This window comes from Protopterus annectens, chromosome 2.part0, assembly GCF_019279795.1.
Source record: "Protopterus annectens isolate FY-2018-M chromosome 2.part0, PAN1.0, whole genome shotgun sequence".
Lineage (NCBI taxonomy): Eukaryota > Metazoa > Chordata > Ceratodontiformes > Protopteridae > Protopterus > Protopterus annectens.
Window position 1 is genome coordinate 432,256,120 of NC_056728.1, and position 27,346 is coordinate 432,283,465.

The 27,346-nt window shown below is 42.7% G+C and overlaps 1 protein-coding gene across 2 annotated transcripts in view; it reads left to right on the forward strand.

The window, feature by feature from the left end:
* VPS13A (vacuolar protein sorting 13 homolog A) overlaps positions 1 to 27,346 on the forward strand; it is a 4,910,496-nt gene that overhangs the window by 250,759 nt on the left and 4,632,391 nt on the right. For both annotated transcript variants that reach the window (XM_044060868.1, XM_044060869.1), the window contains exon 5: positions 8,004 to 8,105. In XM_044060868.1, the coding sequence (XP_043916803.1) occupies positions 8,004 to 8,105 (102 nt within the window). The remainder of the gene's footprint in view (positions 1 to 8,003; positions 8,106 to 27,346) is intronic.

The window sequence follows — 27,346 nt, forward strand, 5'->3', positions numbered from 1 at the left end:
CTTCATTTTGTAGTTCTGCTTTACAAATCTTTTGTTCTATGTTCCTTCTTTATGATCTTACTTTTTTATTGTGAATTTTTCCAAATCTGGTTGCCTTTGCCCGTACTTCTCTTTGAATGTCTTTGAGGCTGCCTTTTTTGTGTTGATTTAATTTAGCTTTCTCCTTTGCATAAATATTGCACCATATCACATCTCTCTCTCTCTTTCCCATGTCCATATTTATTTTTTATAGTTTTCAAAAGTCTCTAGATTTTGTTCTTTGTTTTCGTGCTTCCTCAGTTGCTTCTTTTTCCAAACAGCCCAGGGTTTCTTGGTCTATATAATGAATCTGTTGTATTAATGAACACAAATTTTTATTTGAAGATTTGAAGCTTCTGACAGTTTTTCTTGTGAAAGTATTTTTCTTTCCTCCAATTCCTCTCTTAATCCTTTTGTATATCCTCTGGTAATTCTGGGCTTCTTGCATAACAGTAACAATACATAATTTCTTTCTTATCCTCAGTAGTCCACTCTCATCTTTATGGCTCTTATTTGGCTCATCAGTTTGTGATTTTTGTGGACTGCTATTTCATTCTGCAACGGGGATGGGGGGGTGGATCCCCCTGCACCTTTCCTCGTCCCATTGTAGGAATGTTTCTGTGTCTTGAGGATTCTATGCTGTTTTTTTTCCAGTCCGGGCACCAGTGCGCCTACCAGGATTGGGCACGTTTTTATCCTGGGTCTTGTGCACCCAGCTATCTTTTTTATTTTTAACCTATTTCTGTCCGTGATGTATGTTATATAAAATACAGTTTGTATTTCCATGTCGTATTGATGAGATTTTGAGAAAAACAGGGTCCTCCTCGTGAAGGTACTCGTCAAGACTTGATGAATTCAGTTTCAGCAATACTGCTCTCCTTTGCTTGCTGACTTATCTCTCCATTCAGACCCCGTTCCACAATCTCATTAATTAGAGAAGTAGAGAGCAGGAGCATGGTTAGGTTGAGATACGAGGATGTAGACCTTTTCTTGTAGTCAGTCTGGTCATATAGGCAAAAGTGTTTTGGTTCAAGTGTTTGAACAGGAGTGAGCCGAAAAAAGATTGAATTAAACCCTCTATTGGTCTCCCTGTGAAAGGGAGATTGGGATGGAGAGGCCACATCTGTCAGAATCCAGATCTCACATTCTACCCTTCTACTCCAGCATAAGTTGGTTGCAACAGATGGCTCAGACTTTACTTGGTGAGCAGTGTAAATGGGTATAAAGTGCAGGGTTTTTAGAACGTGAAAGACAGACCAAAACACTTGAACATAAGAGACGTTAGCTCTCATAAATACTCTACTCTCACCATCATTTGTGGTCAATAGGACCTCTAAGTTTTTACAGACATCACCTCAGTGATATGGTACATAAATGAGGGGGGATTCAAATCTTACCCTCCATGCAGACTAACCATGGTAGCCTTGGGTGTAGCATTTCAGCACAATCTCAACCTAAAGGCATCTACCATACCATCAGAACAAAGTTTTATGGCAGACAAGCTAAGCAGGACCAGGACAGAATCTAATGAATGGAAACTGGATCAGGGGGTCTTCCAAGATGTGATCCATCAGTGGGGAACAGCTCAGATAGATCTTTTTGCCTCCTTTCTAAACAATCAGTTGGCAAACTTCTGCTCTAGAATTCTATGTAAAAAGGCCTGGAAGTTAGATACTTTTTCTTTTCCTTGGATTGGAATGTTCCTTTGTTTTTCCACACTTTCTGCTAATATCCAGGGTAATTCTGAAAATTCAGAAGGACTCCCAAAGATCATTGTGGTGACTCCCTTCTGACCCTGGCAAGAATGGATGTTCATAATACTAATCACTGCTGCAGTAGCCTTCACTGTATGGGTTATAGCCTGCCAAGGATATAACAGCAGAAAGCTTCCAAAACCAAGACACCTTCCCGTGCCCAAATCATCAGTCAGTTTATGCTTTGCTGCTTAAAAATGCAGGTTTTCCTGCTGCTGAAGAGTATGATGCTGTGCATGCAGTCAAGGTTTGGTTGACTTGTGCTGTTCCTTTGCTGGGAAATGTTTCCTTTGGGGAATCCTTCCACTTTATTGAAATTGTTCTTTTATTATACATTCCTATTTAGGAAAGTTATTTTTAAGCTAGCACTACACCATCTAATGGACTGTCATGTGACTTAATTGCACTTTAAATGAGATTGCTTTTTTCCTGACAGTTTTAAAATTATTTAAAGTAATTGAAAACAATTTTTTTCTGTGTATAAATTGTTTATTTTACTTTTGGGGGGCTGGCAAAATGTTTTTAAAGTGCTTTTTACTCTGTGTTTGTGGGAGAAAGTGAATTTAAAATGCTACCAGCTTTTGCTACTTGTTTCCTGCAGGAAAGAGGCACTTTTTGGCTTGACCATGTAACAAACTACTGGCTCCACAGCTGGTCCTCCTTTCTACCACAAAAAAAGTTTAGCAGACAGCCTTTGCCACCACAGCAGGCTAGCAGTTTGCCTCCTCTATGGGTGGGTGACTCTGCTGTGGTTATGGCTAGTTCCTCAGGCAACTACTCTTACTCTGGATCCCTGTGGTGTAGCACTTATAGACACTGTGGACAGAGAGTTAGACATGTGCTCTGCAACTTCCCTGTTTAGTCAGAATGTTATGCTGCCCATCCCAAGGGAAGCTGCTGCTGCCATTAATAACATTGTTGGCCCCGTATTTCTTATATAAACAAAAAAAAAAAAAACTGAACTGTCCTTATCCTCGAGTGGTTTACAGGATCTGGCTCGGGGTTTAATTCAGGCCATTGACCCTTCTTATAAGGTGGTTTCTGGTAAAAGAAAGAAGGACACCTCTTTTCCAGAGGAGTTTCAAGATTCTGAATCTGTATAGGAAGATTAAGGGATAGATGCAGGGTTTTCTTCAGTTTTCTGATTCGGACTCCGAGGAGAGTTCAGTTTCTGACACTCCCTGAGGGTGTTTCTCTTTCTCTTAGACAATTTCCAAAATGTTGCCAGTTTTTTCCGTTTCTCAGTCCCTCAGAAAATACTATGAGCTGTTAAAGAAGGAATTTCCAGAACCTTCTCCCATTCCTCCAGTTCTGTCAGCTGTGGAGGATGTGTGTGTTATTCCGTGGACATTTCCTGATAGTCAGCCTGTTGTCCCTAAACAATGCAAACAATGTATAAAAATCATCAATCTTTTTAAGTTTTTATACACTCATCCCAAGCCTGATCTAGCAGCTCTAGTCAGAGTTAATTCTACTGCTGCTAAACATTTTGTTAATTCCATTTCAACTCTTGTCTGACATGGATGGGAAGATTATTGATAAATGTGTGTGGGGGGGGGGGGGGGAGAGGTGTATGCTTCTGCAACCTTGATTTTCAGGATTTTGAATCGTCAGGCTTCTGTGTTAGTTTATTCAGACTAATTGTGAAAGTATGAGGAATGTTTTGTCTGCAGTTTCTTCTGAGGAAAAATCTACTTTAAATATTTTTCCATTGCACAAGCCATTAGTTAGTTTACAGTGGGTGTATGACTCTGTTGATGCATCTTCTAGGGTTGTGGTCACTGGTATTGTTTTGAGGTTGTTTGCCTGGTTACATTCTCAGAACCTCCCAGATGATGTGAAAATGAGACTAAATTTTCCTTTGGATAGTGAGTTACCTTTTGGTGATCAAAAAGTGTGACAAATCTACTGGATTCTCTAACTCTTCATTCAATTTTGGCAAAAAACATAACAATCGCAACAAAATGCAGGCAAACAGATATTTGAGAATAAATGGCAAAGGGGGTTCCAAAAATAATTCAGGACCCCCCCCCCCCCCAAATCCAAGGACAGTTCAACAAGTCAAAATGACTATTTAAGGGACCTTGACACACACACACACACACACACACACACACACACACACACACACACACACACAAAGGCAGCCATTTTCCCTTTCCAAAAAAGTCTGAATCGCAATAGATGGTTTCAGACAAATTGCTTCTGAAGATTATCAATTACAGATTGCAATGGGAAGAAATACCTTCTTTGCAGGGTATGATCCACCAGATCAGACTGTTTCTTCCCCTCTCTTCTTCAACAAATGCTGTCTCAGGGAGTGTTAGAACCAGTTCCTCCTTCCCAGGTTGAAGAAGATTTTTATTCAAGCATGTTTTTAGTGCCAAAGAAAGAAAATGCTTGATCATTTCTGGGCCTTTCTTTACTAAACGTGTTTGTGATAGGGTATCTAAAGTTTAAGTAACTTTGCGGACTGGTTGTGTGATTGCCTCAACTTTTGTTAGGAAAATTAATCATTGCCTGTTGTAGAGCACATTTAGCTAGAGCAGTGCCCGTCAGGCCTTCAGAAATTCATCCTTAGTTGATTCTTTTGCAGCTGCTACATGAGAATCTGTGAATCTTCACTTAATACTTTTGCAAGATAATACGAGCTGGATGTTGTTCTTTAGGGCTTTGTCTTTGGTGCTTAGTCATTTGTGGTATGTAATGACCACAATGTCCCATTGGTTAAAGAGTACGGATCTCTTCATACCGGGCACAAAAGCTATGTACAGTAAACTCTCAGTTAACCAGCACTCGAGCAACCAGCAAACAAAATCGAAGAAATAAAGTACAATTTTCATGTGTTCTATGTTCTGTCCCCTCCTCCCCACAGACATAACCTTACATTTGAGTTTTTAAAAGGAAGATAGGAATAAATTCCCTCTGTCCCCAACCTGAGAACAAGTCAAACCAAACAAATATTGTAGGGTACAGTATTAGTTGGACCTGTTTTTAATAGTAACTCTCAAGCAACCAGAAACTACAATTATCCAGCATCTACCAATCTCCATGGGTGCCGGTTAACTGAGAGTTTACTGTACTTAGTATAACAGTAGGTCGGGATGAGCTGCAGCTTCATCCTTATCAACATTACCAGCTTCTTTCCCAGTGTAGCATGGCCGACATGGCCTTGTTACTAGGCTATTGGCCCTGAGGCCCTTATAAGCCTAGCTAAGAGTTTAGCCAAGTCGCACCCAAAGCCCCTGTCCAGCAGGGACACGGGTGGAATCTCAGGGGTGTATTTTCTGTTTCTTATCCAGTTTGCTCTTAAAAAGGGATAATGAGGTACTCTACTTGATGTGGAGACGGAGTCTGTTTCACAGATGGAGGAGTTTCTGGGACACAAATCTGTCCCGCCAACAAGTCCTATAGATATCACAGACCAGATTGAGGTTGCGCGTATGGGTTACTTGAATTTAGCTTGACTTGCGAATATCCCATCAAGGCAGGGTCTGAGACTGATTTGTATGCCAGACAGAGGTCACCTCTGAGGAGTCTGTATGAAACTGAGTAGAGGGACAAGGCTAATTTTAACCTGGACAGGGCTAATTTTAACTTATCTATGTAAGGTAGATGTTTGAGGGCCTGGATTCTCCTGGTTTGGAATCTCTGTGGTCTCTCCAGCTGTTGCATGTGCTTTGCGAGTTACATGCCAAAAAGGGCAATGTACTCCGTAATTGGTTTGATAAGGGAAGACTACAGGGATGTTATGACCTTTTTGTCCCTGAGTGAGATCCTCTTACTTATGAGGTGGGCCATGCCCATGTAGTAAGCTTTCCATACAAGGAAAGCAACATGGTGGTCAAAAGTCAGGTTGCTGTCAACCTAGCTACCCTGATCCCTCACTACTGGTTGTGTACTTAGGACATTGTTATTAGTGTGATAATATGTGGGGACGTCAGTCTCCCCAAAGGGGATTATGATGCATTTTTTGGCATTCAGCTTGAGACCATGTTTCTGGCACCAGTCATTTGTTTGGGTCAGAACCTCTTGGAGGACGTCCACATCACTTGGGGAATTGATGACCATGCCCAGCTTGCAGTCATCTGCAAACTTGGTCAGCCATAGCCCACTAGTTTTGGCCTGCACCTCAGGGAAGTATATCTCGGATAACAGAGACCCCAAGACCGATCCCTGGGGTACGCCGCTCGTTACAGATCTGTTTGAGGTGACTTCCCCTATTTTGATTAGATGGGTTCTGTCAGTGAGCTAGTTTGCTACCCTTCTGGTAACCTGGATTGATGACTAGTTGTGAAAGTTTATCTGTTATGCCCGAGTGGGGAATAGTGTTGAAGGCTTTATCCAGGTTAAGATAGGCAGTGTGCACTGTCTTTCCCTCGTCCATGGCTTTGGTGACCGTCTCAAAGAAGTCAACCAGATTTCACAGATGACCTACCCTTGACAAAGCCAAACTGTGTGGGGTCAGGTGTTTGGAGGTTGCCAGTGTCCCTGTTATTGAGGTCCATGATTTGCCAGTGTCCCTGTTATTGAGGTCCATGATAATCTGTTCCATGGCCATGCAGGTTAGGCTGATGGGTCTATAATTTCCTGGATTGGTGGACAACTCCACCTTTGTGTAAAGGGATGACGGTGGCTGTCCTTCACTCAGCTGGGACAAAGCCAGTACTCAGGCTTTGGTTGAATAGGGTGCCTAATGGTGCTGCTTGTACATGCCTGAGTTCATGTAGGATGCAGCCTGGGATGTTATCAGGTCCCTTGGAGACTGTATTTTTTGCCTTAAACTATTACAGAGCTTTAAAACCATGACATGCATTATTCCATGAGGAAATGGGGGGAAAAAGGTGATTTAATGTCCTGCTGTAAATCGGTCTTTAAACTATACAGGCCTTGAATCTTTCAGAAAATTTTAAATTATTTGTAAGTGAGTATCTTAAGATGTGCAGTTCTTCATTGCAAAGATAATCTGCATAAAACCGCATCTACTTCTTAGTAGCTCTTTTGTAACTCCTTTATTTGTGGACTCTTCTGTTTAAATATTACTAGATGCTACTTTGTTTTAGTATTAAAAGTAAATTTGTTTTAACATTATAAATGGGGTTGTTGAATATTCTAGATATGTAGTTGAAGCAGGTGAATGTACAAAGAAGTTAAAGTTGCACTGATTGTCCATTGTTGCTGTGACAGCAGTAGAAATGATATATGCATGTATCATTTAAACAACTGAATGTGGTCCTGCTTTTAACATCTGGTGTTCATCATTGCACCACTGTTGTGGTAGCCTAAGGTATATGGGATGTCCTGCCTAGGACTGGGCTGGCTCCCAAAGCTTTAGGGCACCTTCCATGCACCCTATCCATTTTGCAGTTTGAGAAGAGCGGTATAAAATCAATGTGTAGGGTGCCTAAACTTCCGAACGTTTTAGCTGTTGAAGTGTGCCCTTCCCTGCGGGCTTCGAGTGATCATTGTTCAGTTAGTACTTCACTAAGGCTGGGCAGATAAGTACCTTGTGGAAACACTTCCATTTTGCCTTTGAGATGAAACATGCTTTTCTGTTTACTAAATACTTGCTGTATCCAAAAAAAGGGCATTTGTATTATAGAACATTTTGAGAATGTCTAAAGTCTGTTCAGGATATAAAATTAATGAAAATAAAATAAAGGCTGTAGACTTAAATGATGCACTTACTCATTACTTGGTTCAGCAATACCCACATTTATGGGGACATCATTAGCTGAGGTACTTGAGAGTATTGGTTAAAAAGGCTTCTGTTGTGGCAACTAAGGATATATGGGAAGAGACCATGTGTGGAATTTGTTATTGATTTCCTATCTGACAGGGCTTTAGCATCCCTCTTCTGAGGCAAGAAAACTCTGAAGTTTTAGCACTCTAAACCACTGATTTTTATACTACTCTCCTCGATCTGTCTAGTTAGTAACTAGGGCTCGTGGAAGGTGCCCTAAAGCTTTGAAAGCCGGTTATCTGACCTGATCTTGGGCAGGGCATCTCATATAGTTTAGTCCTACAACAGCGATCTATTCAGACCTCTACTATACTTTTGTCTTCATATACTGCTAGTATTGGGTTTTCTGTAGTGTAATCAGTAGAAAGTTGGGCTTGGACTATAGAAGGCAGCTTTCAAAATGTATCCGTCTGAAGTGGTGTTAGGTTGATATTTATTTTATTTGAATACTTAACGTTGCCTTAACAGCTGCCTTCCTTTTCTCACAGGTATTCAGTATGATGCAGAAAAAGAAGAAAAGTACAAACAGGAGGCCAGACAAAGAGAACTTCAAAGAATAGAAGATACAAAACAGAAAGTTGCTGAAAGAGGTAATGTAGGAATATTAGACTAAGTGTAACGCATTTTGTAATTTGAATGGCTTTGTTTTATTTGTTTTGCTCTTTTTTTTGTATTTGACTTTAATCTGTGCTGGTAAGTGGTTTTATTTTAGTGTACATGAAGTTCAGTCTTTCGACTGGGCCTTCTCTTTGGCAAGTGTTTATATATGCTATATGGTTCATTTCACCATGAAATATTTGAAGAGAGAGAAAAAGTATAAATGCAAAGTCCATTATGCTAATACAGCTAAAATGAGTACTGTTCTTCTGTATTCTTTCTTTCCATTCTTAGAAAATGCCATCCTGAGCGGGTTGGTATAGATCCAAAGCGGTTACCGCCTTTGTTGAGGCATTCTGATCCTTTCAGTTCTTTCTAGGAAGTCATTTTATATTACTAAGTGCTTATGAATTTAAGAGGTGATAACACAGCTGCTCAAGAGCAGTCTCGGGTACCAGAAGTCTAGATTTCTCTTTGTTTTACTAGAATATAGAGTAGTCTGCGGCTCTTGCATAAGCATTTGCCAAGAGATGAGAAGATCCAAAACCCCCATTCATATGTAGGTAAGCATTTACTTGGTAGAAAAATACATTAAAGGTGATTCTGACTAAAATATTGTCCTTAGTGAAGTGATTATGCTTTCTTCCTTATTTGCATTTTCTGTGTACAGATTAACTTGTAAGCCGTATATTGTAACAGTACATTGTATAGTTGCTGTTTAAGAATTAGTTGTTTTATACTTCAATAAATATTAAACTGGCTTGCTTTTTGAATTTACTTTTATCTGAATTGCTCACTAGTAGAATATAGTAACTTATGCATATTACTTTTCCAGGGTGTGAGATCAAGCATCACCATTTAGTCATGCAAGTTTCCTCATATGTTTAAGTACTTTGCCATTTAATAAGAACTATATTTTTATAACCAAATTGAAAAACTGTTCTGTCAGTTTTCTACAAGTACATAGTCCCTGTCTTCCAAAATTAGCTAGTGAGCAGTTTAATTAATTTAATTGTTGCTAAAGCTCCATGTTTTCCAACTTTACATTGATTATGGAGTATGCATATTTGTTAATGATGAGACAATTTTCATATTGTAGTCTATGTAAAATAGTTATGTTATGGTTTTATTTAAAACTGTTAATATGCATTGTTTCTGGTGGAGTCACAACTTGCTATTGTCTGGTCCTTTCCTTTCTAGTTAGGACAGGGATATGGGCAAAAAATATGTTGCATAATTACCAGCTGTGAGCATTGAAGAGAAAAAAGTATTCTATGATCTTGAGAAGGTTAACAACTTCAACTATCTTGTTAGGCAGAGTTGAAGGGAAGTCCAAATGAAGACATCAAAGTTAGACTCAGGCTGTCAGGGTAGTTAGTGTAAGACAATAGAATGCAAAAGAAGCTGAAAAGTAAGTTTACTAAACAGTGGTGCAACCAGTACTACTGCATGGTATAGAAGCCTGGGCAGTAAAAGCAGAACAGTCGAACAAGCTAGAGGTGATAGGGATGACATGCCCTAGATGGGTGGTATGATGCATACTGTGGGGCAGATGAAGTAGTGAAGACATCAAAGCAGAAGCCATAGTAGTATCAAATTCAGAGAAACTGAGAGAGAGCAGATTATGGTGGTTTGGACAAGTGCAGAAAAGCAGAAGGAAATCTGGAGAAGACTGTTTAGGACAAATGGGTAGACAAGGGGAAACAAGGGCACCTGTCAGAGACGGCTAGAATTGTGTAAGAGAATGGCTGCGACAATCAAGCAAGAAGGTAGGAGAGTGGCACTGAATCGAGAGAGAGATGGTGACAGTTGACACAACACCCCAAGGAGGACCCCCCCGAGTGAGGTAAGTTCAGTGTATCACAGATTTGCAGAGAAGTGACTTAGAGACTGTACTGCAGACATGGTTAAGAGTGTAATTTTTTGACTTGACTGAAGGATGTGAACAGCTTTAGGACAATGTTTGTTTAAAAATGATATCTGGGCCTTCTGTTATCCTGTTTTCTCCACTGGCATGTAGAGGTGATATAGATTATGAAATATGTGGATCCAACTGATTGGGAGAATGAGAGATTGAAATATGGTTAGGGTTAATTTGGTTATTGTGGAAGTAAATATGGTTATTTATCAAATAGGGGAATGTATTGATAAGTGGTTTGGTTTGTTGGTGAGGTTTGCAAATTAAAAAAATTGCAAAGAAAAGCTTGTAGAAATGATGTAGTTACTGAAAACCATAGATTCAACTAATGGGGAGAATGAGGAACTAAAATGTTTGGTGACGCCCATGCCCTGGCCCAGCAATCAAGGAGCCTCAATCCTCACCACTAACACCAGTGAGGGGCGTCTCATACAGGAGGAAAGGATAACAAATACACACAGTAAAGTGCAAGTTCCCTTAAGAGCACACACAGATCACAGTCAGTCCGGGGCTGGTCGCTCCCTTGCTCTCCAGGTCCCCAATAAGACTCACTACTGGCACAGCTGTAGGGTCCAGATCACAGCCTAGTGGGCAAGCTAAAACCCCAGCACCCTCTCTGTCCAACCAGTGCTTCGTGTCCCTGCCCAAGTAGCTCACACACGCACACACACGCGCACACACGCGCACACACACACACACACACACACACACACACACACACACACACACACACACACACAGTCAGGAAGCAAAGCCATTAAGGACATTTATGCATGCAAATTCTGGCCATTACTCTGGTCTTAAAACAATAGCAAGAATTCCTTCATCTAGACAGGCGGAGCCAACTTTAAAGATCAAAGACTTAGCTTCCTTACAGCTTCCTTACAGCAGAGTGCACTGTTGCATTTTTTTCAGTTCCACATGTAACACTATTTTTTTCCATTTAAGACAACAAGCCTGTGGTTTCCATTAATATTTACAAATGACAGAAATTATGTATAAAATTCTATCTGGCTAGGCTGGCAGCCTTCACATTTCTCCCATATCGTCACATACCCCCCCCCCCCAAAAAAAAACTCAAGCTAGTTTTTCAAGTGACCCTTGAAAAACGCTGCTCGAGGGAGTGAGGTCTATCTGAGTATACCTTACCCAGTTCCCTGTCTTGAGAGCCCATCTACATTGGCATTGCTAATCCCACTGCGGTGCTTCATGGACGTATCATATGCTTGCATCCACAGGCTCCATCTTAGCAACTTGGCATTTTGCTGACTGGCTCTGTTTAACCATGTTGGGGGGTTGTGACCTGTCATAACAGTGAATTTGCTTCCATACAGATAAGGCTGAAGTTTCTGCAGTGTCCACACTATGGCTAGACATTCCTTTTCTACAGCTGCATAGCATTCCTCCCTGGGATGGAGCCTATGACTGAGATAAACCACTGGGTGCTCTTCCCCCCTCTGAAGAACTCTGGTTAAGTACAGCCCCTACCCCATGGTTTGAAGAATCCACCTGCACAACAAATTATTTGCTGTAATCTGGACCGGCTAATACAGGCGGTTCTCCCAAAGCTTTCTGCTCACATGCTGGGGTCCACACTACCTTATCTGGCCTGTTCTTCCTTGTCAGGTCTGTGAGGGGAGCAGCTATGGTACTATAACTGAGGACGAACTTTCTGTAGTACCCTGCTGTCCCTAAAAATGCCCTCATCTGTTTTTTAGTAACAGGTGCAGGCCATGCCTGAATGGCTTCCACTTTGTCAGGTTCTGGCCTTATCTTACCACTCCCCACTCTGTCCTAGGTAGGAGACCTCTGCCATACCCACTTGACATTTGCTCGGCTTAATGGTCAGCTCTGCCCTCTGTAGTCTGCCCAGCACCTCCCTGACATGCTGAAGGTGCTCTGGCCAGGCATGGCTGTAGATGGCAATATCATCTTGGTAAGCAAGGGCAAACCCTCTTGCTCCTACTAGGGTATGATCTACCAGCCTCTGGAAAGTCGCTGGGGAATTCCTCATCCCAAAGGGCATCTTTGTGAACTCATACAAGCCAAAAGGAGTCACAGAGGCTGACTTCTCTCTAGCATTGGGAGTCAAGGGCACCTGCCAGTAACCCTTGGTAAGATCAATGGTTGTAAGATATTCAGCCCCACCCAGCTGCCCTAGGGCCTCTTTTTCTTCCCAGGCAATGAGGTAAGCAAGTGCTTGTCAGCAGACTACTGAAAAATTTGAGTTTGAGTTTCAGAACCGAAGTCCCCACTAAAGCTAAGTACCCCGTTGGGGAAACTTTTTTTTCTTGCTTTTTACCGATGTCAGAAAAAGTTAATAATTGCATTACTTGTGGGAAGCAAATACCTCGTAAGGATTTCCATTTATACTGTATTCCTTTCCTAGGCCCTGATCACAACGTGCCTGGCTGTCGGTTTTGTGCTAGATTTAACCAATGCACTATTAAGTGTCAGTATATTTTTGCATCAAGGTATTTTGGAAACAGGTTTAACTACCCAGAAATGTCATCGTATAGCAATCCAACTACCGGAGTACATAAACGCAAAGAAAAGGACAGAGAAAGGCAGTTGAGATCCAAAACCGACGACAAAGCTTCTCCTAAGCCAGTCGCCGGTACTCAGTGAGGCGCTTTCGCAGCCCCTGATACCCGCTACCTTCGTGTCGCAGGCCTCTACCGACACCCATGTGGAGTCTGGCATACCGCAAGATACTCAAGGTATTGGACCGACGGATGTATCTCCCTCAGATGGGTCTGGAGCCGCTGAGCAGGCACCGGCTTCTGAGGGTGTATTCAAACCTCAAACACTTGTATATCAAACCGACGACAGCTGCAAAACCAAAGACCAAAGCAACTTCTAAAACTAAAAAACTGACGCATGAGCCATGTGCACAGGCCTCTATGCCTAAAAAACAGATGATCAAAATGGCTGAAGACCTTATTACCTTGATCAGGGATCCCCCTCCAGATGAGAGGCCTAGGCAAGACGCTGATTATGAATCTTCAGATCAGGTTTCTATTTCTTGTGATCCCTCTTCTGATCAGGAATTGTCTATACCTCCCTGTGAGGATTCTGATGCTGAGGAGTCTATTCCATCTGCACCTTCTTCTGAGGATTATTCATTTGGAGAAACTTTGCATACTTTGAGGGAGCATTTTCACTGGGAGAGTCAAGATTTCTCAGAATCAGAAAAAGAGGCTCAGAGATTTCCTTCTCCCTCAGCACAAGCCTTTAGCCACCCCCCCCTGTTTTAGACATTGTGGATGATGATGTGTTTTCGGAGTCCAGCTTGACCCCTGACCCCTGACTCCTTACCTCCGGCTCCCAGTAAGCCTGACTGATATTACAGGGTACCTGACTCACATACATTTTTATTTAGAAACCCTGCTGCTGATCCTGAAACTATTTCACAGGGTCCAAAGGGAGTTAAGGCCTCAACAGCAAAAAATCCTACTCCCTCTGACAGAGTTTCAAGGGCACTAGATAGATGGGGGGGGGGAAGGTTTGTACATCTGCCACCTTGGCAATCAGGGCCTTAAACTGTCAATTTCATATGATTAAGTACCAACAACATGTTATGGGATTGCTGAAACAGAAAATGATGATTTCAGAATGTGCAGAAAATAAGGAATTGCAGGAATTATTGCATGCAGCTGAACAAGTTGTGAAGCATACTTTGTAATGTGGTTTTGATTCCTTAGAGGCCTCTTGCAAGGCTGCAGTTACTGGATCTGTGATTAGGAGGCATGCCTGGTTAAAGGAACAAAATTTGCCTGATCATGTTAAAGCTAAATTGTTCGATGCACCTTTACAGCATGATTCTTTGTTTGGAATTAAGGCAGAAGAGGTTCTAAAGAAAATGGAAGACAAAGCTAAGTCTATGCAAACTGTTAAAGACTTACAAGTGCAGCCACCAAGATTCAGTAGACACTGGCCTACAAAGAATTAGTCCTTTCCTGTGTCAGACAGAGATCAAAGGGGCAAATCCAGACGCCCTAATGGTTCCAGATACCAGGCGCAGGATTCATACAGGTCAAAGCAATGGGGAGCTTCCACCTCCAAATCTGGAGGAGATAAAGCGCAAACCTACAGAAAGCAATCCCAATGACTTCCCTCTGCCTACACCAAACACTTATCTTTTGGCAGCACCCATAGGGGGAAAATTAGCACTTTTTGCTCTAAATTGGCAGTTAATAACCCAGGACAAGTGGGTACTAAACATCGTATCACAGGGATACAGATTCCATTTCCACACTCTGCCAATGGCAAGTGGTTGGCCAGATCTGCCAAAAAATCAATGGGCAGAGGCACAGAAACAGGGTTACGCCCCTCATGGATATGGGGGCCATTCAAACAGTACCAGAACAGGAAAAAGGACAAGGTATTTACTCAAGACTGTTCTTGGTACCCAGAAAGGACAAGGCCTGGCGGCCAATACTGGATTTATCGATTTTGAGCACATACCAGGACATTCCAAAATTCAAAATGCTGACTTTGCAGCAGCTTCTGCCCATGCTGGGCAAGAATGCTTGGCTGGTGACTTTAGACCTAAAAGAGGCATACCTGCATGTCCCAATAAGACATTCGTGCAGAAGATACCTCAGATTCAAGGCTGGCTTAATGCATTACCAATTCTCTGCACTGCCCTCTGGCTTATCTACTGCGCCCAGGGTCTTTACAAAATGTCTGGCACCAGTAATTGCATTTTGCAGATAAAGAAGTATACAAATGTACCCTTACTTGGACGACTGTCTCATTCAAGCAGAGAACAAGGACACTCTCTTCTTTGACACCTGGCATTTGTGAGAAGGCTTCTAACATGCCTAGGGTGCACAAACGAAAAGAAATCACATCTAGTACTCTCTCAAAAGATAACATTCCTGGGTGCAAGCTTAGATAAAACTGCCCAGATGGCTTACCTCACGCCACGCAAGCAAAGGCAACTGACTACTTACTTCAGACTGATGGCAACAAAACCCAGTCTTCTGCAAGACAAATTCTGCAGGCTCTGGGCTTCATGGCATCCTGCATCCTACTAATTCCATATGTAAGACTGCATATAAGGAAACTTCAACACTCACACAGTCTGGAAACAATGATTCCTCTCATTCCCTGCCTACAACAGGAGTTTCTATGGTGGGCAAAGGCATTTCGCCAAAACATGGGACTGCCCTTCACTCTACCCCCTGCCAGCCAAACCTTAACAGACGCATCAGATTATGCCTAGGGGGCCCACATGGCAGGAAGATGCATTCGGGGCTTATGGACACCAAAACAAATGCATCTGCATATCAACCAGAAAGAGATGCTAGCTGTTCAAAGTGTCCTAACAGCCCTCAATGATTTACTTCATCCAGGACAACTACTGATAAAGACAGACAACACCACAGTCATGTGGTATATAAACAAGCAAGGGGGCACACACTCATATACCCCCTTTGCAGATTAGCCATGGCACTGTGGGACACAGCTTTGACCCAGCAAATACATCTTAAAGCTCAATTCCTGCCAGGAAAACAAAACACTCTGGCAGACGATTTAAGCAGAAACCTTATGGATTCTCACGAGTGGAAACTAAATCCACAAGTCTTCCGCATGATGACAGAGAAATGGGGGAGCCCAGACATAGATCTGTTTGCTTCTCAAAATTATCAGTTGAAAAAAATTCTGCACAAGGACTTCTCACAGACCAGCATGGAAAGTGGACGCCCTATCCTTCAGTTGGAAAAACCTATTTGTTTATGCCTTTCCTCCTCTGCCTCTTCTACCCAAGGTTCTCCTAAAAGTCAGACAAGAGAAGCCAAAGATGATATTAATTGCCCCGGACTGGCCCTGCAATACTGGTACCCAATCCTAAGGAACTTGTCTCAATACCCAGCTTGGACCTTGCCTCAAAGACAACTACTGTCCCAGCAAAACAATCAGGTCTTGCACAATCAACTACAGACTCTGAATCTGGCAGCATGGCTAATCATGTAGTCATACAAACAGCACCTCTCAGTAAAGCTGTGATGGATGTCATTTTGGAAGCCAGAAGGCCTAGTACTAGAAAATCGTATGCTGACAAATGGAAGAGATTCTGTGCTTGGAACCAAACACAAGGAACTGATACAGCAGAACCACATATTCCTCAGATATTACAATATTTGACTGAGATGCTTGACAAAGGCCTATCTTTCTCATCAATTAAAATCCATGCCTCTGCCATTTCGGCTCATTACAATACAGAGCCACCAGTCTTTTCTCATCCTTTACTAAAGCAGCATCTTAGAGGAGCCAAAAATTTAAGGCCTCCTAGAAGATCACCATTACCTGCATGGGACCTCAGTTAGGTGTTGGAAAAGCTTACCCTGCCTCCATTTGAACCAGCTGCTACTGCTGATCTAAAGTTCTTATGGAAAACAGCTCTGCTGCTAGCAATTACTTCAGCAAGAAGAGTTTCAGAGCTACAGGCCCTCATGGCTGTAGAGCCTTTTATCATATTTTACCCAGACAGGGTGTCTCTGAGGACAAATCCTATTTTTATGCCTAAGGTGGTTTCCAGTGTGGCCCTTAACCAAACAATTCATCTGCCAACTTTCTATCCAAATCTGCAGAACAAGGGGGAGAGAATTATGCATTCCTTGGATGTACACAGACCGCTGAGATTCTATTTGAACATGACTAAAGCTCTAAGAAAAATTGAGCAATTACTAGTGTCATATGCTGAAGGATCAGAAGGAAAGGCTATTTCAAAGCAGACAATTTCTATGTGGATCAGTCACTGCATCTGTTTCTGCTACTTACACCATGGTAAACATGTGCCCAAGGGCATTAGGTCTCATTCCACCAGAGCTGCTGCTACTTCAGCAGCCTTTTTCAGAGGAGTACCAACCAAAGACATTCTAGAGGTAGCTACTTGGAGTTCTGTTCACACCTTTACAAAGCATTACCATTTGCCTCTTTACTCTAAGTCCAGGGCAGGCTTTGCCATTGCAGTGCTGCAGGGCCTTATAGCCGCGCCTAATGTTGTTTAGCTCCAGCCCCCCAACCGTAGCTTTGGGATTCTACCCAAATGTAATGACTGCAACAGTGAAACACGAAGAACATAGTACGGTTGTGTACACTTACTGTAAATGTAGATGTTCGAGTGTATTCACTGTTGCAGTCCAGGTTACCCTCCCGCCATCCCCTGTCATTCTAAAGTTTATCTTTCCTTTTCTATCTTCTACAACCTATGTGGTGTATTTGCTTGTAGATGAAGGTAAAGTTTATATTGATGCATGTATATAACATGTATATAAATTGGCTACCTTTCTGGGGGCACCTGACATCGGGGCCAAGAAAAACTAAAGAAAATGGCGTCAGCTGCATGTTTTATACCCCTGACGACCTGACGTCATGGAAGAGAAGACAGCAACCGACGCAGGACCCAAGACTTTGGAATTCAGGCTGACTGAGGGCTACCTGCCAGCAGATTATCCAAATGCAACATCTACATCTACATTTATGGTAAGTGTACACAACTGTACTTTCCTCCAGTTCTGCATAAGGGACCCTTATCCCACAGCCTGGAGGACAGATATCTTTTCCTTCCAGTGCACAGGGAAGTTCCTATATGCTTTCCTTTTGCTGCTTTTTCTTCCAAAAAGTATTCTCAAGGCACATAAAGAAGCACCCAACCCCCTTTTACTGGCACCATTTTGGCTGAGGCAGCTTTAGCTTCTTATGCTATTTCACCTGACAAAGGGAAATTTCATGAAAATTCTTCTTCAGCCGGACTTGATAACTCTGCTAAAGGCGATTGCTGCTCCATCCAACCCTTCTGTCTCTCAACTTGACCTTATTGATAGGGTTTTAACTCTTCAAAGGCACCTTTTCTCTGAAGAGGTGGTTCAAGTCCTACAGGAGGGTGGGAGACCCACCACTAGAAAATTTCATGGTTACTCATTTTAGCATCAGAAACATAGTCAGGACCCACTCAAGTTCCTGTTGTACTGCAATATCTGTACAAACTACTTGGATTAGGTTTGGGCTACTCTTTTTTTTATAAAAGCTCAGCTGTCAATACAGGTTTCCCTCTTAGACCTCCACTTATAGCGAAGGCGGAAGTCGAGCTTTTCCTCAGGGGAGCCCTGCACCTTAATCCACCAAGGAAACCCATCTCTCCCCTTAGGATCTTAATTTTGTGGTAGAAAAAACACATACTGCCTCCCTTTGAACCAGCATCATCCGCTTCTCTGAAATTCTGTACGTGGAAATCCAACCTCCTGTTGGCTCTCGTACGTGGCTAGGAGAGTTTCAAGCTCTCGTGGCCATTTCCTTTGCGTATTTTTCACAAGCACATGGTGACTCTCGGGGCTAATCCATCCTTCTTACCTAAAGTAATGAAGAAAACTGTCCCTCAGACTGTTCATCTCCCTACTTTCTTTCCAAATGCACAAAATGGGGAAAAGAATGTTACACGCTGTAGACATTCACATGCAATTTAGATTTTATCTGGACAAAACTAAATCCTTCAGAAAGACTGACCAGCTTTTTGTATCATTTATGTTCCCAAAGGTGGGACAGACAGTCTTCAAACAAACTGTTACTGCTTGGATTTCTAAGGCCATCTCTTTCTGCTACTCACATTCTGGTAAGAATGTGCCTTCCTGCCTTAAAGCACATCCCATATGGGTATTTGCTTCATCAGTGGCATTTCACAAAGGATTAGACTTTAGGTCTGTCTTGAAGGCTGCGACTTGGTCCTTTCTACACACCTTTACCAGACACTACAAAATGAATGCATTTTCCAGTTCCAGGCAGCCTTCGCTTGGTTTTGTCTGGGCTGCTGGACAGCTCTTCTGTTCAGTAGCCAACCACCTTTTTTCTTTCCTCCTTCAGCTCTGGGGAGTCATCCGTATGTCAGGAGTACCGTAACAGTGATGTCAGTCAAGCTATAGTATGTCCTGCTGATAGCTGTTGTAGTTTTATATTCCACCCTGCATAACCTCTGCTCTACCTAATTTCAACCTTCATTTCCAGAATGTAAAATGGGAGTAGGGGACTTATCTATTTGAGCTACACCCCTCCTAGCTGATCAGTCTCCTCCCTAAGTAGTCTTCAGGCTGCTGGCTTGGAGATTGCCTGAGGATCCATGCTTGTATGTCTCTCTGTATACCACAGTGCATACGAGCTGAGGTTATGCCTCTGATGTACAACCTAGGGAAGGTAAAGCTTTGGTACCCCAATTGGACATCAGCAGTGATCACCCATATGTCATGAATACTGCATTAGTGATCAATAGAACATCTACTGTTAAGGTAAGTTCTTAGATAACTAATTTTTCCTTTCATATAGAATTGGCCAAGGGCAATAACTACAAGCTTACTCATAAACTAGACTTACTCACAGAAAGAGTGTGTTTGTTGCACCCCAGTCTCAAATATCTTCAACTAACTGCCTGGACGATTCAATTTTGATTCCTTTTAGGCAGCTCTTTCCTGAGGACATGCAGTAGGCATTAGAGTCAAGAAAACCTACTTGTAGGTAATTTTATATTTGCAAATGAAAAGATTAACTAGTTGATGCCTAGCCAATGACCAGGGTTGGATTAGGGGTTATGTACCACTGTGTGCTTAAATATTTGTGTGAGTTGTTATCCTCTGGTCTGCCTTATTCTTCTATCAAGGTACATATTACGGCTGTTTCAGCATGTTTGCCCATGGATCCTCCAATTCTTTAATTTAAGTGAAACGGTTTCTAAAGTTTTTTTTTTTTTTCACCTGAGACCTCCTTACAAACAGATGGCTTCTTTTTGGAATCTTAACTTTGTATTGGAAAAAGTTATTCATGTCTTCGCTTGAAACGGCTCATCAAGCAGACTTAAATTTCATTAAGTAGAAAAGAGTTCTCATAACTCTGACATCTGCAAGAAGATTATCTGAGTTGCAGTTTCTCATGGTGGGGTGACCCCTGTCCATTCACAAAAATAGGGTTTCATTAAAAACAAATCCCTCCTTTATGCCTATAGATGTTTCAGAGTTTACTTTGAATCAAGCCATCAGTCTGCCACTATTTTATTCGGATCCTCAGAACCAGGGAGAAATGATCCTACATACTCTGGATGTGCAGAGGCAATTCAGGTACTGTCTTGACAGAACTGAGTCCTTGCTATCATTTTTAAATGGTTAACTGCCAAATGTAAATGTCTGAGTAATAGCGACATCCTAAAATAGACATGATATGATATGATGTTGTGGATGAATGCCTTAAGGAAAATGTTACCATGTTCACTCATGCATGCTTTAGAGTGGGTAAACATGCCCTAAAATGTGACTGCAACACTGGCCACTTTACAGAGGAGGCTTGCTTGGTTCAGATTGCAGCTCTGTTAGAATATGTTCAGCTTCTAGATGCTGCTTTGAGTAAAGGAATCTTGTTTGACTCTTATAGCCGCTCACTTTTAATCACATGGAGGAACAAGGAAAGACCCTAAAGACACTGAAGTAGAAGTTGCCCAAACAAATGTTTTTGTGGAAAAAGAGTAGTCAACCAGTAAATGCAGGAATGGTCTTTCCTGGTGGGGAGGCAGTGGTTGTGGAAAACCTAGGCTGTGGGAAGATGAGTACTCTTCTGCACTAGAAAATCTTGAACAGTCCTGACTACCCCCAACTCTACTAATACTCCTCAGTTGGGCAGCAGATGGCCTCATTAAAAAAATGCTTCTGGCTGACACAATTGATAGGCAAGTGATTGATAGTTATAATCTCTCAACGTTACAAAATACAATTTTGTATCAGTCTCCTTTATAGTAATTCCTGTAATACTTGGCAATCAAAATGGGTGTCATATTGGAAGTAGTGGTGCATTTTTCAATTGGGGGGTTGGTAAAAGTCTCAAATGAGCCAGATAGAAAATTATTTTATTCGCACCTGTTCCTTGTATGAAAGACAAATGGTCCATTGAGGTCAATTCTGGATCTGTCATGATTGAAAAAATTCTGGTTATAAGGATGCTGACGCTGCATTGACTTTCCAGTTACATTTTAAGGCAACTAACTTGCTGTTTTGGTCTGAAAGATGTTTATCTACATATTTTCCTGCATACAGACCAAAAGGTCAAAGTCATACAGACAAACCCTGTAATAAAAACTGCAAAAAAGACCCAGTCAAGGTAGAGTCTTCCCTGTGTAAAACTTTAAACCTCCTGCAGTGGAGGTCCATGGATATATGCAAATGACCACTTGAGGCCGTACTAGTGTTTCAGCTACATGGCTTTTGATTGCCCATGACTTTATTTTTTTTTAGTCTTTGTGAGTAAAGCAAACCTAACTAACTGTAGACTTGCATGTTTTGGCTTTTTTTTTTTTTTTTTTCAAAGCTGGTTAAGTGGATTGTTTGGCTATTCTGACCATATTATTCACCCCCATGGAATTCATACCTGGATGACTGCTTCATTTGGTTCTCTTCATGGGTGGAGACATGCTAGACAGTAGTGGTATCCATTCTTTTTTATGTGAGTTTCACCCGGAGCATTGCCAGTTCTACCCTGTAACTAACTGGAAACAAGAAAGGTTTTCTTTGGGGATAGATTTGGATTCTGAGAAGGCCTACTTCTCCCTTCACAAAAAGAAGGCTTTGTTGAACTCCCTAATTCTTAACCTGGTGCAAGCAAAGGGTTGGAAAGTCTTGGATATACTGTCAACACTAGACTACATGTTCATGTCCATTCTGGTGGTATCTCTGACACCGTTACAGTTCTGGTGGTATCTCTGACACCGTTACAATTGGGAAAAATGTAATAGGTACCCAAAGATTGTCTGGTTCAGCACATTCATTTTTTAGTTGATCACTCGTCTTACTTCCATAGGGAAGGAATTCCTGTTGTGATTAACCGAGCGGGACTAAAACTAAGGCTGTCTAATTTAATTCCCTGTGCTGAGCCAGACCTTGACAGTGGGCGATCTTGGACCTGGCATGGACAGGTCATATAGCACACCCTAAACGTCACTGGCTGCTGGAAATAGAGCATGAAGTGCAAGCACATAAATATAAAAGAGATGATGTCCTTGTGACTTGTTAAAGCTTTTCAAAGTGAGCAAATTCCAGGCAATCTGAAGATGGCAACAGATGACACCATAGTTATGTGGTACATGAGCTAGCAGAAGAAGCATTTAGTCATTTCTGCAGTCTACCAGTGCTAATATGGGAAGCACCTGCAAATTATGTCATGTCCCCTGGACACAATATGCTGATGATCATACTAAGCAGGGCTTGCTAGCCAACAGTTGCTGGACCCTCTGATACTCCAGAGCATTACAGAAACTTGATGGAGCCTGTTAGTGGATTCTACACCTTGGACAAGAATACCAGCTTGCTTCCTTCTGCAACAGGTTTCTCAGACCTAGGACTAATACAAGAAAAAAAATCTCTGTGTTGTCTGAAAAGGAAGTCTGCTTTGCATCTTCCTTCCATTGCCTGTTCTTCCTTTGTTTCCTACAGAAAGGTGAGGGCAAAGTTCATTTGGATCACTCCTTCAGCCCAGGCAGCCATTGCTTTGCTCAGCTTTCGTACCAATAGCCTAACTAGAAACCTTTTTTCTTTCTCAGCAGAGCATGCTTTTATCACACCAAGAGGGTATAATGATGCACATGCACCTTAACCTAAAAACCTTGGAGCCAGCAGTACAGATGCTTTTAGCCTGATTTATTTTAAGAACAGGCTTCTGGGTGGGTTAGCCCATAGCTCACAACAGGCTACAAGACCAAGCACGAGGAAATCATACCTGGCAAAATGGAAAAGATTCTTGGTATTGTGTGGCACTAAAAATGTTTCCAAATGTGGCCCAAGAGCAAACGTTTTGCAGTTGCTGACCAAGGATCGCTTTTAAAACTTCAGTTAGGTGCACTTGTCAGCCATTTCTGCCTACATGATGTTCATCGTGTTTCACTGTTGCAGTCATGAATGTAGGGTTCTCCCTGCCGGCAGGCAGTCCTCGGTCATCCAGAATCCCAAAGTCTGGGTCCGGCGTCGGCTGTTCAACCATGCTCCCTGACGTCAGAGCGCCAGGAGTACAAAGCTGACAGCCGACGCCATCTTCTCCAGTCTTTCTTCCGTGCGGTGATAGCAGTTCGCAATGCGGGTCGGCTGACTCCTGACGATTTTTTCTGATAAACGTCAGTTCGAAGACTTTCTTCTCCACTCAAAGCTAAGTACCCCGTTAAGGAAACTTTTTTCTTGCTCCACTCAGATGTCAGAAAAAGTTAATAATTGTATTTCATGTGGGAAGCAAATACCTCATAAGGATTTTCATTCTTACTGTATTCCTTGCTTAGGCCCTGACCACGACGTAGCTAGTTGTCTGTTATGTGCTAGATTCAATCAACGTACAATTAAACGAAGGTACAATTTTGCTTTTCATTACTTCGGTAGGCGCCTTAACTACAAAATGTTGGATATGGTTCCGGCTACCGGTGTTCACAAACGTCGCAAGGATAAAGACAGGCCTCCGAGGTCCAAATCTGATGATAGCGCACAAGCGGAGCCAGCTTCAGGTTCGGCCGTCGTCAGTGAGGCACTTTTGCAGTCCCTGTCGTCGGCCATTTCAGAACCGATGGCCGGAACGGACTCTCATGAGGAGCCAACCAGGCCTTTAAATATTTCAATTGCAGGACCTTCAGACAATGCTCCTTTGGATGGGTCCGGAGCTGCTGTGCAGGTACCAGCTTCCGAAGGGGTTTTCAGGCCTACTCAGCTTCTTATAAAGACAAAGACAAAAGCAAAGACTCCTTCTAAATCAAAGACTGCAACACAGGCCTCTTCTGAACCGGCTCCCAAGTCACAGAAACCATTACTCAAGATGGCGGAGGATTTACTTACTATGATTAGGGGTTCACATCTCCCTCCAGATAAAAGGCCAAGGCAGGATGTTTATTATGATTCCTCTGATCAGGCTTCTGTTTCTTCAGTTTCTTCTTCTGACCAGGAATATTCTTTCCCTCCTTATGAGGATTTTGATGCTGAGGAATCCATTCCTTCAGCTTCTCCCCCTGAGGATTTCTCTTTTGGGGAAACTTTGCATGAAATGAGGGAACATTTCCACTGGGAAGGAAAGGAGTATTCGGAATCTAACAAAAGACTAAGGGATTTTCTTCTTCTCCCACAACATAGACCCCTGGCTATTCCTCCTGTTTTGGATATTGTGGATGATGCTTTTTCGGAGGCTAACTTAACCCCTGACTCTTTTCCTCCTGCTCCTGTTAAGCCTGATAGATATTACAGGGTTCCTGATTCCCACCAGTTTTTATACAAGAACCCTTCTGCTGACCCCGAAACCATTTCTCAGGGTCCTAAGGGAGTTAAGGCCGCTTCTGCCAAAAACCCTATTCCGACTGAAAAGGATTCTAGATCTTTAGAAAGATGGGGCAAAAAAGTGTACACTTCTGCTACTTTGTCCATTAGGGCTTTAAACTGTCAGTTTCATATGCTGAAATACCAGCAATTTCTCTTGTCTGTTTTAAAACAAAAGCTTACTTCCATTTCTGCCTGTGCAGATAAGGAATTACATGACTTATTGCATGCCACGGAACAAGTTGGGAAGCATGGTTTACACTGTGGATTTGATGCCTTGGAGGCTTCTTGTAGGGCTGCTGCCTCCGGCACAGTCATTAGAAGGCATGCATGGCTAAAGGAACAAAATTTGCCAGAACAAGTAAAAGCTAAATTATTGGATGCTCCTGTTCAGCATAATGTTTTGTTTGGATCAAAAGCTGAAGAGGTGATTAAAAAATATGGAGGATAAGGCGAAATCCATGCAAACAGATTTCTTACATGTACAGCCACCTAGATTTAGCAGGAATTGGCCTTCTAAAAATTTGTCCTTTCCCACTTCAGACAGGCCTCAGAGGGGTAGATATAGACTATGTTCATTGTGCATACAGCTGCAGTCATAACAGATGGGTTCTCCTGCCGTCAGGCGGGTCCTCGGTCGGCCGAATTCCAAAGTCTAGGTCCGGCGTCGGTTGTCGTCGCTTCTTCCCTGACGTCAGTGTGACAAGGGTATAAAAGAACCAGCCGACGCCATTTTCTTCAGTCTTTCTTGCCGCGCGGTGCCCGAAGCAGAAGCAGTTCGCAAGTGCCGGTCGGCCAGCTCCTGAGATTACGAAAATTTGGAAACCGAAGTCTTCTTAAAAGCTAAGTACCCGTTGAAACTTTTCTTGTCTCAGACCGATGTCAGACAAAGTTAATAATTGTATTTCTTGTGGGAAGCAAATACCGCATAAGGATTTCCATTCCCTCTCTATTCCTTGCTTAGGCCCAGACCACGACGTCTCGGTCTGTCGCTTTTGTGCTACATTCAACAAACGCACTATTAAGCGTCGGGCGGAGTTCGCCCAGCATTTTTTTGGGAAAGCATTTAACTATACTATGTCGTCGGATACTCCGACTCCGGTTTGGTCTAAAAAACGCAAAGGCAAGGACCGACACTCAAGGTCTACGGCCTCTACCGACACCACGCCAAAGCCGACTCCACGTGGTCCGGTTCTCAGCGAGGCGCCTACGCAGCCCCTGATTACCGACGACACATCTTTGGCGGTGTCTCCTGTACCCGAGGTCGCAGGCTCCTCTGCCCACACCCCGACTACAGATACCAACGCCACTCTTGGCGTTGAAACACAGAATGTGGACAGGTCCACCTCCACTCAAGGTGTCTTCAGACCTTCCTCTTCTTTCTCCATCAAGGCTTTCACCAAGTCTAAAGCATCCATGCACTCTAAGAGACCAGCTACACAGGGCCCATCTCCAGGCCCCATGCCTAAGAAACAGATGCTTAAAATGGCTGAGGATTTAATTACCCTAATCAGAGGTTCTCAGCCACCTCCGGACAAAAGGCCTAGAGTGGAGGAAGATTCCCCCTCCTCTGATCAGGGCTCCATTATTTCAGAACACTCTGATGATCAGGAACAGTCTTACTCCCCTTTTGAAGACTCTGACGCAGAGGAGTCTATTCCTTCTGTATCCCCCCGAGGATTACTCATTTGGGGAAACTTTGCATACCTTAAGGGAACACTTCCACTGGGAAGGCCAGGATTATTCAGATTCCAAGAAAAGGCTCTGGGAATTTCTTTTGTTACCCCAGCACAGGCCTCTGGCTATACCTCCTGTCTTGGACATCCTAGATGATGTTTACTCGGAGGCCTGCCTTTACCCGGACTCTCTACCTCCAGCTCAAGTTAAGCTTGACTGGTACTACAGGGTTCCTGATTCACACCAATTTCTATACAAAAGCCATGCTGCTGACCTAGAAACCATCTCACAAGGGCCCAAGGGAGTTAAGGCCTCCCTTGCCAAAAATCCATTGCCTTCTGAGAGAGATTCCAGATCCTTAGAAAGGTGGGGAAAAAAGGTATACACCTTGGCTACCTTATCCATGAGGGCCTTAAACTGTCAAGTTTCATATGCTAAAATACCAACAGTTTTTGTTATCACAATTGAAAAGTAAAATGTCACAACCTGAACAACCAGACTTGAAGGAGTTGCAGGATTTGATGCATAGTCCAGAACAAGTGGGTAAACATACCTTACAATGTGGTTTTGATGCTCTAGAGGCCTCATGTAGAGCTGCTGTTACAGGCTCAGTCATACGTAGGTATGCCTGGCTCAAGGAACAAGCCTTGCCTGATCATGTCAAAGCTAAATTACTAGATGCCCCTCTTCAAAAGGATGTACTATTTGGGGCTAATGCTGAGGAAGTATTACGGAAAATGGAGGAAAAGGCTAAATCAATGCAAACTGTGAAAGAATTTCTGCAGGTTCGACCCCCACGTTTTAGTAGAAATTGGCCTTCCAAAAACTGGTCCTTTCCTGCCACAGACAGACCCCAAAGAGGCAGATACAGGCGCCCGAGGGGCAGAGGCAAACACAAGGATCGTTTAGAGGCAGACAATGGCAAGCTCCTATACAAAGAGGTGGTGAGGACAACTTGCAATCTTTCAGAAAGCAAACCCAATGACTTTCCCCTTTGCATGCCAACCAGGTCTCAAATGGCAGCCCCCTTAGGAGGAAAGCTGGCACTATTTTCAAAAAATTGGCATGTTGTCACAAAGGACAAATGGATCCTGGACATTATAAACAGAGGCTACAAATTCCATTTTCATACCCTTCCAAAAATGAGAGGCATGCCAAACCTGCCACACAATCAAAGGGCACAGACACAAAGGCAAATTTCAGATCTCATAAACATGAAAGCCATTCAAGAGGTACCTACACATGAACAAGGTCAAGGTTTTTATTCCAGGCTATTTCTGGTGCCAAGGAAGGGAAAAGATTGGAGACCTATTTTGGATCTTTC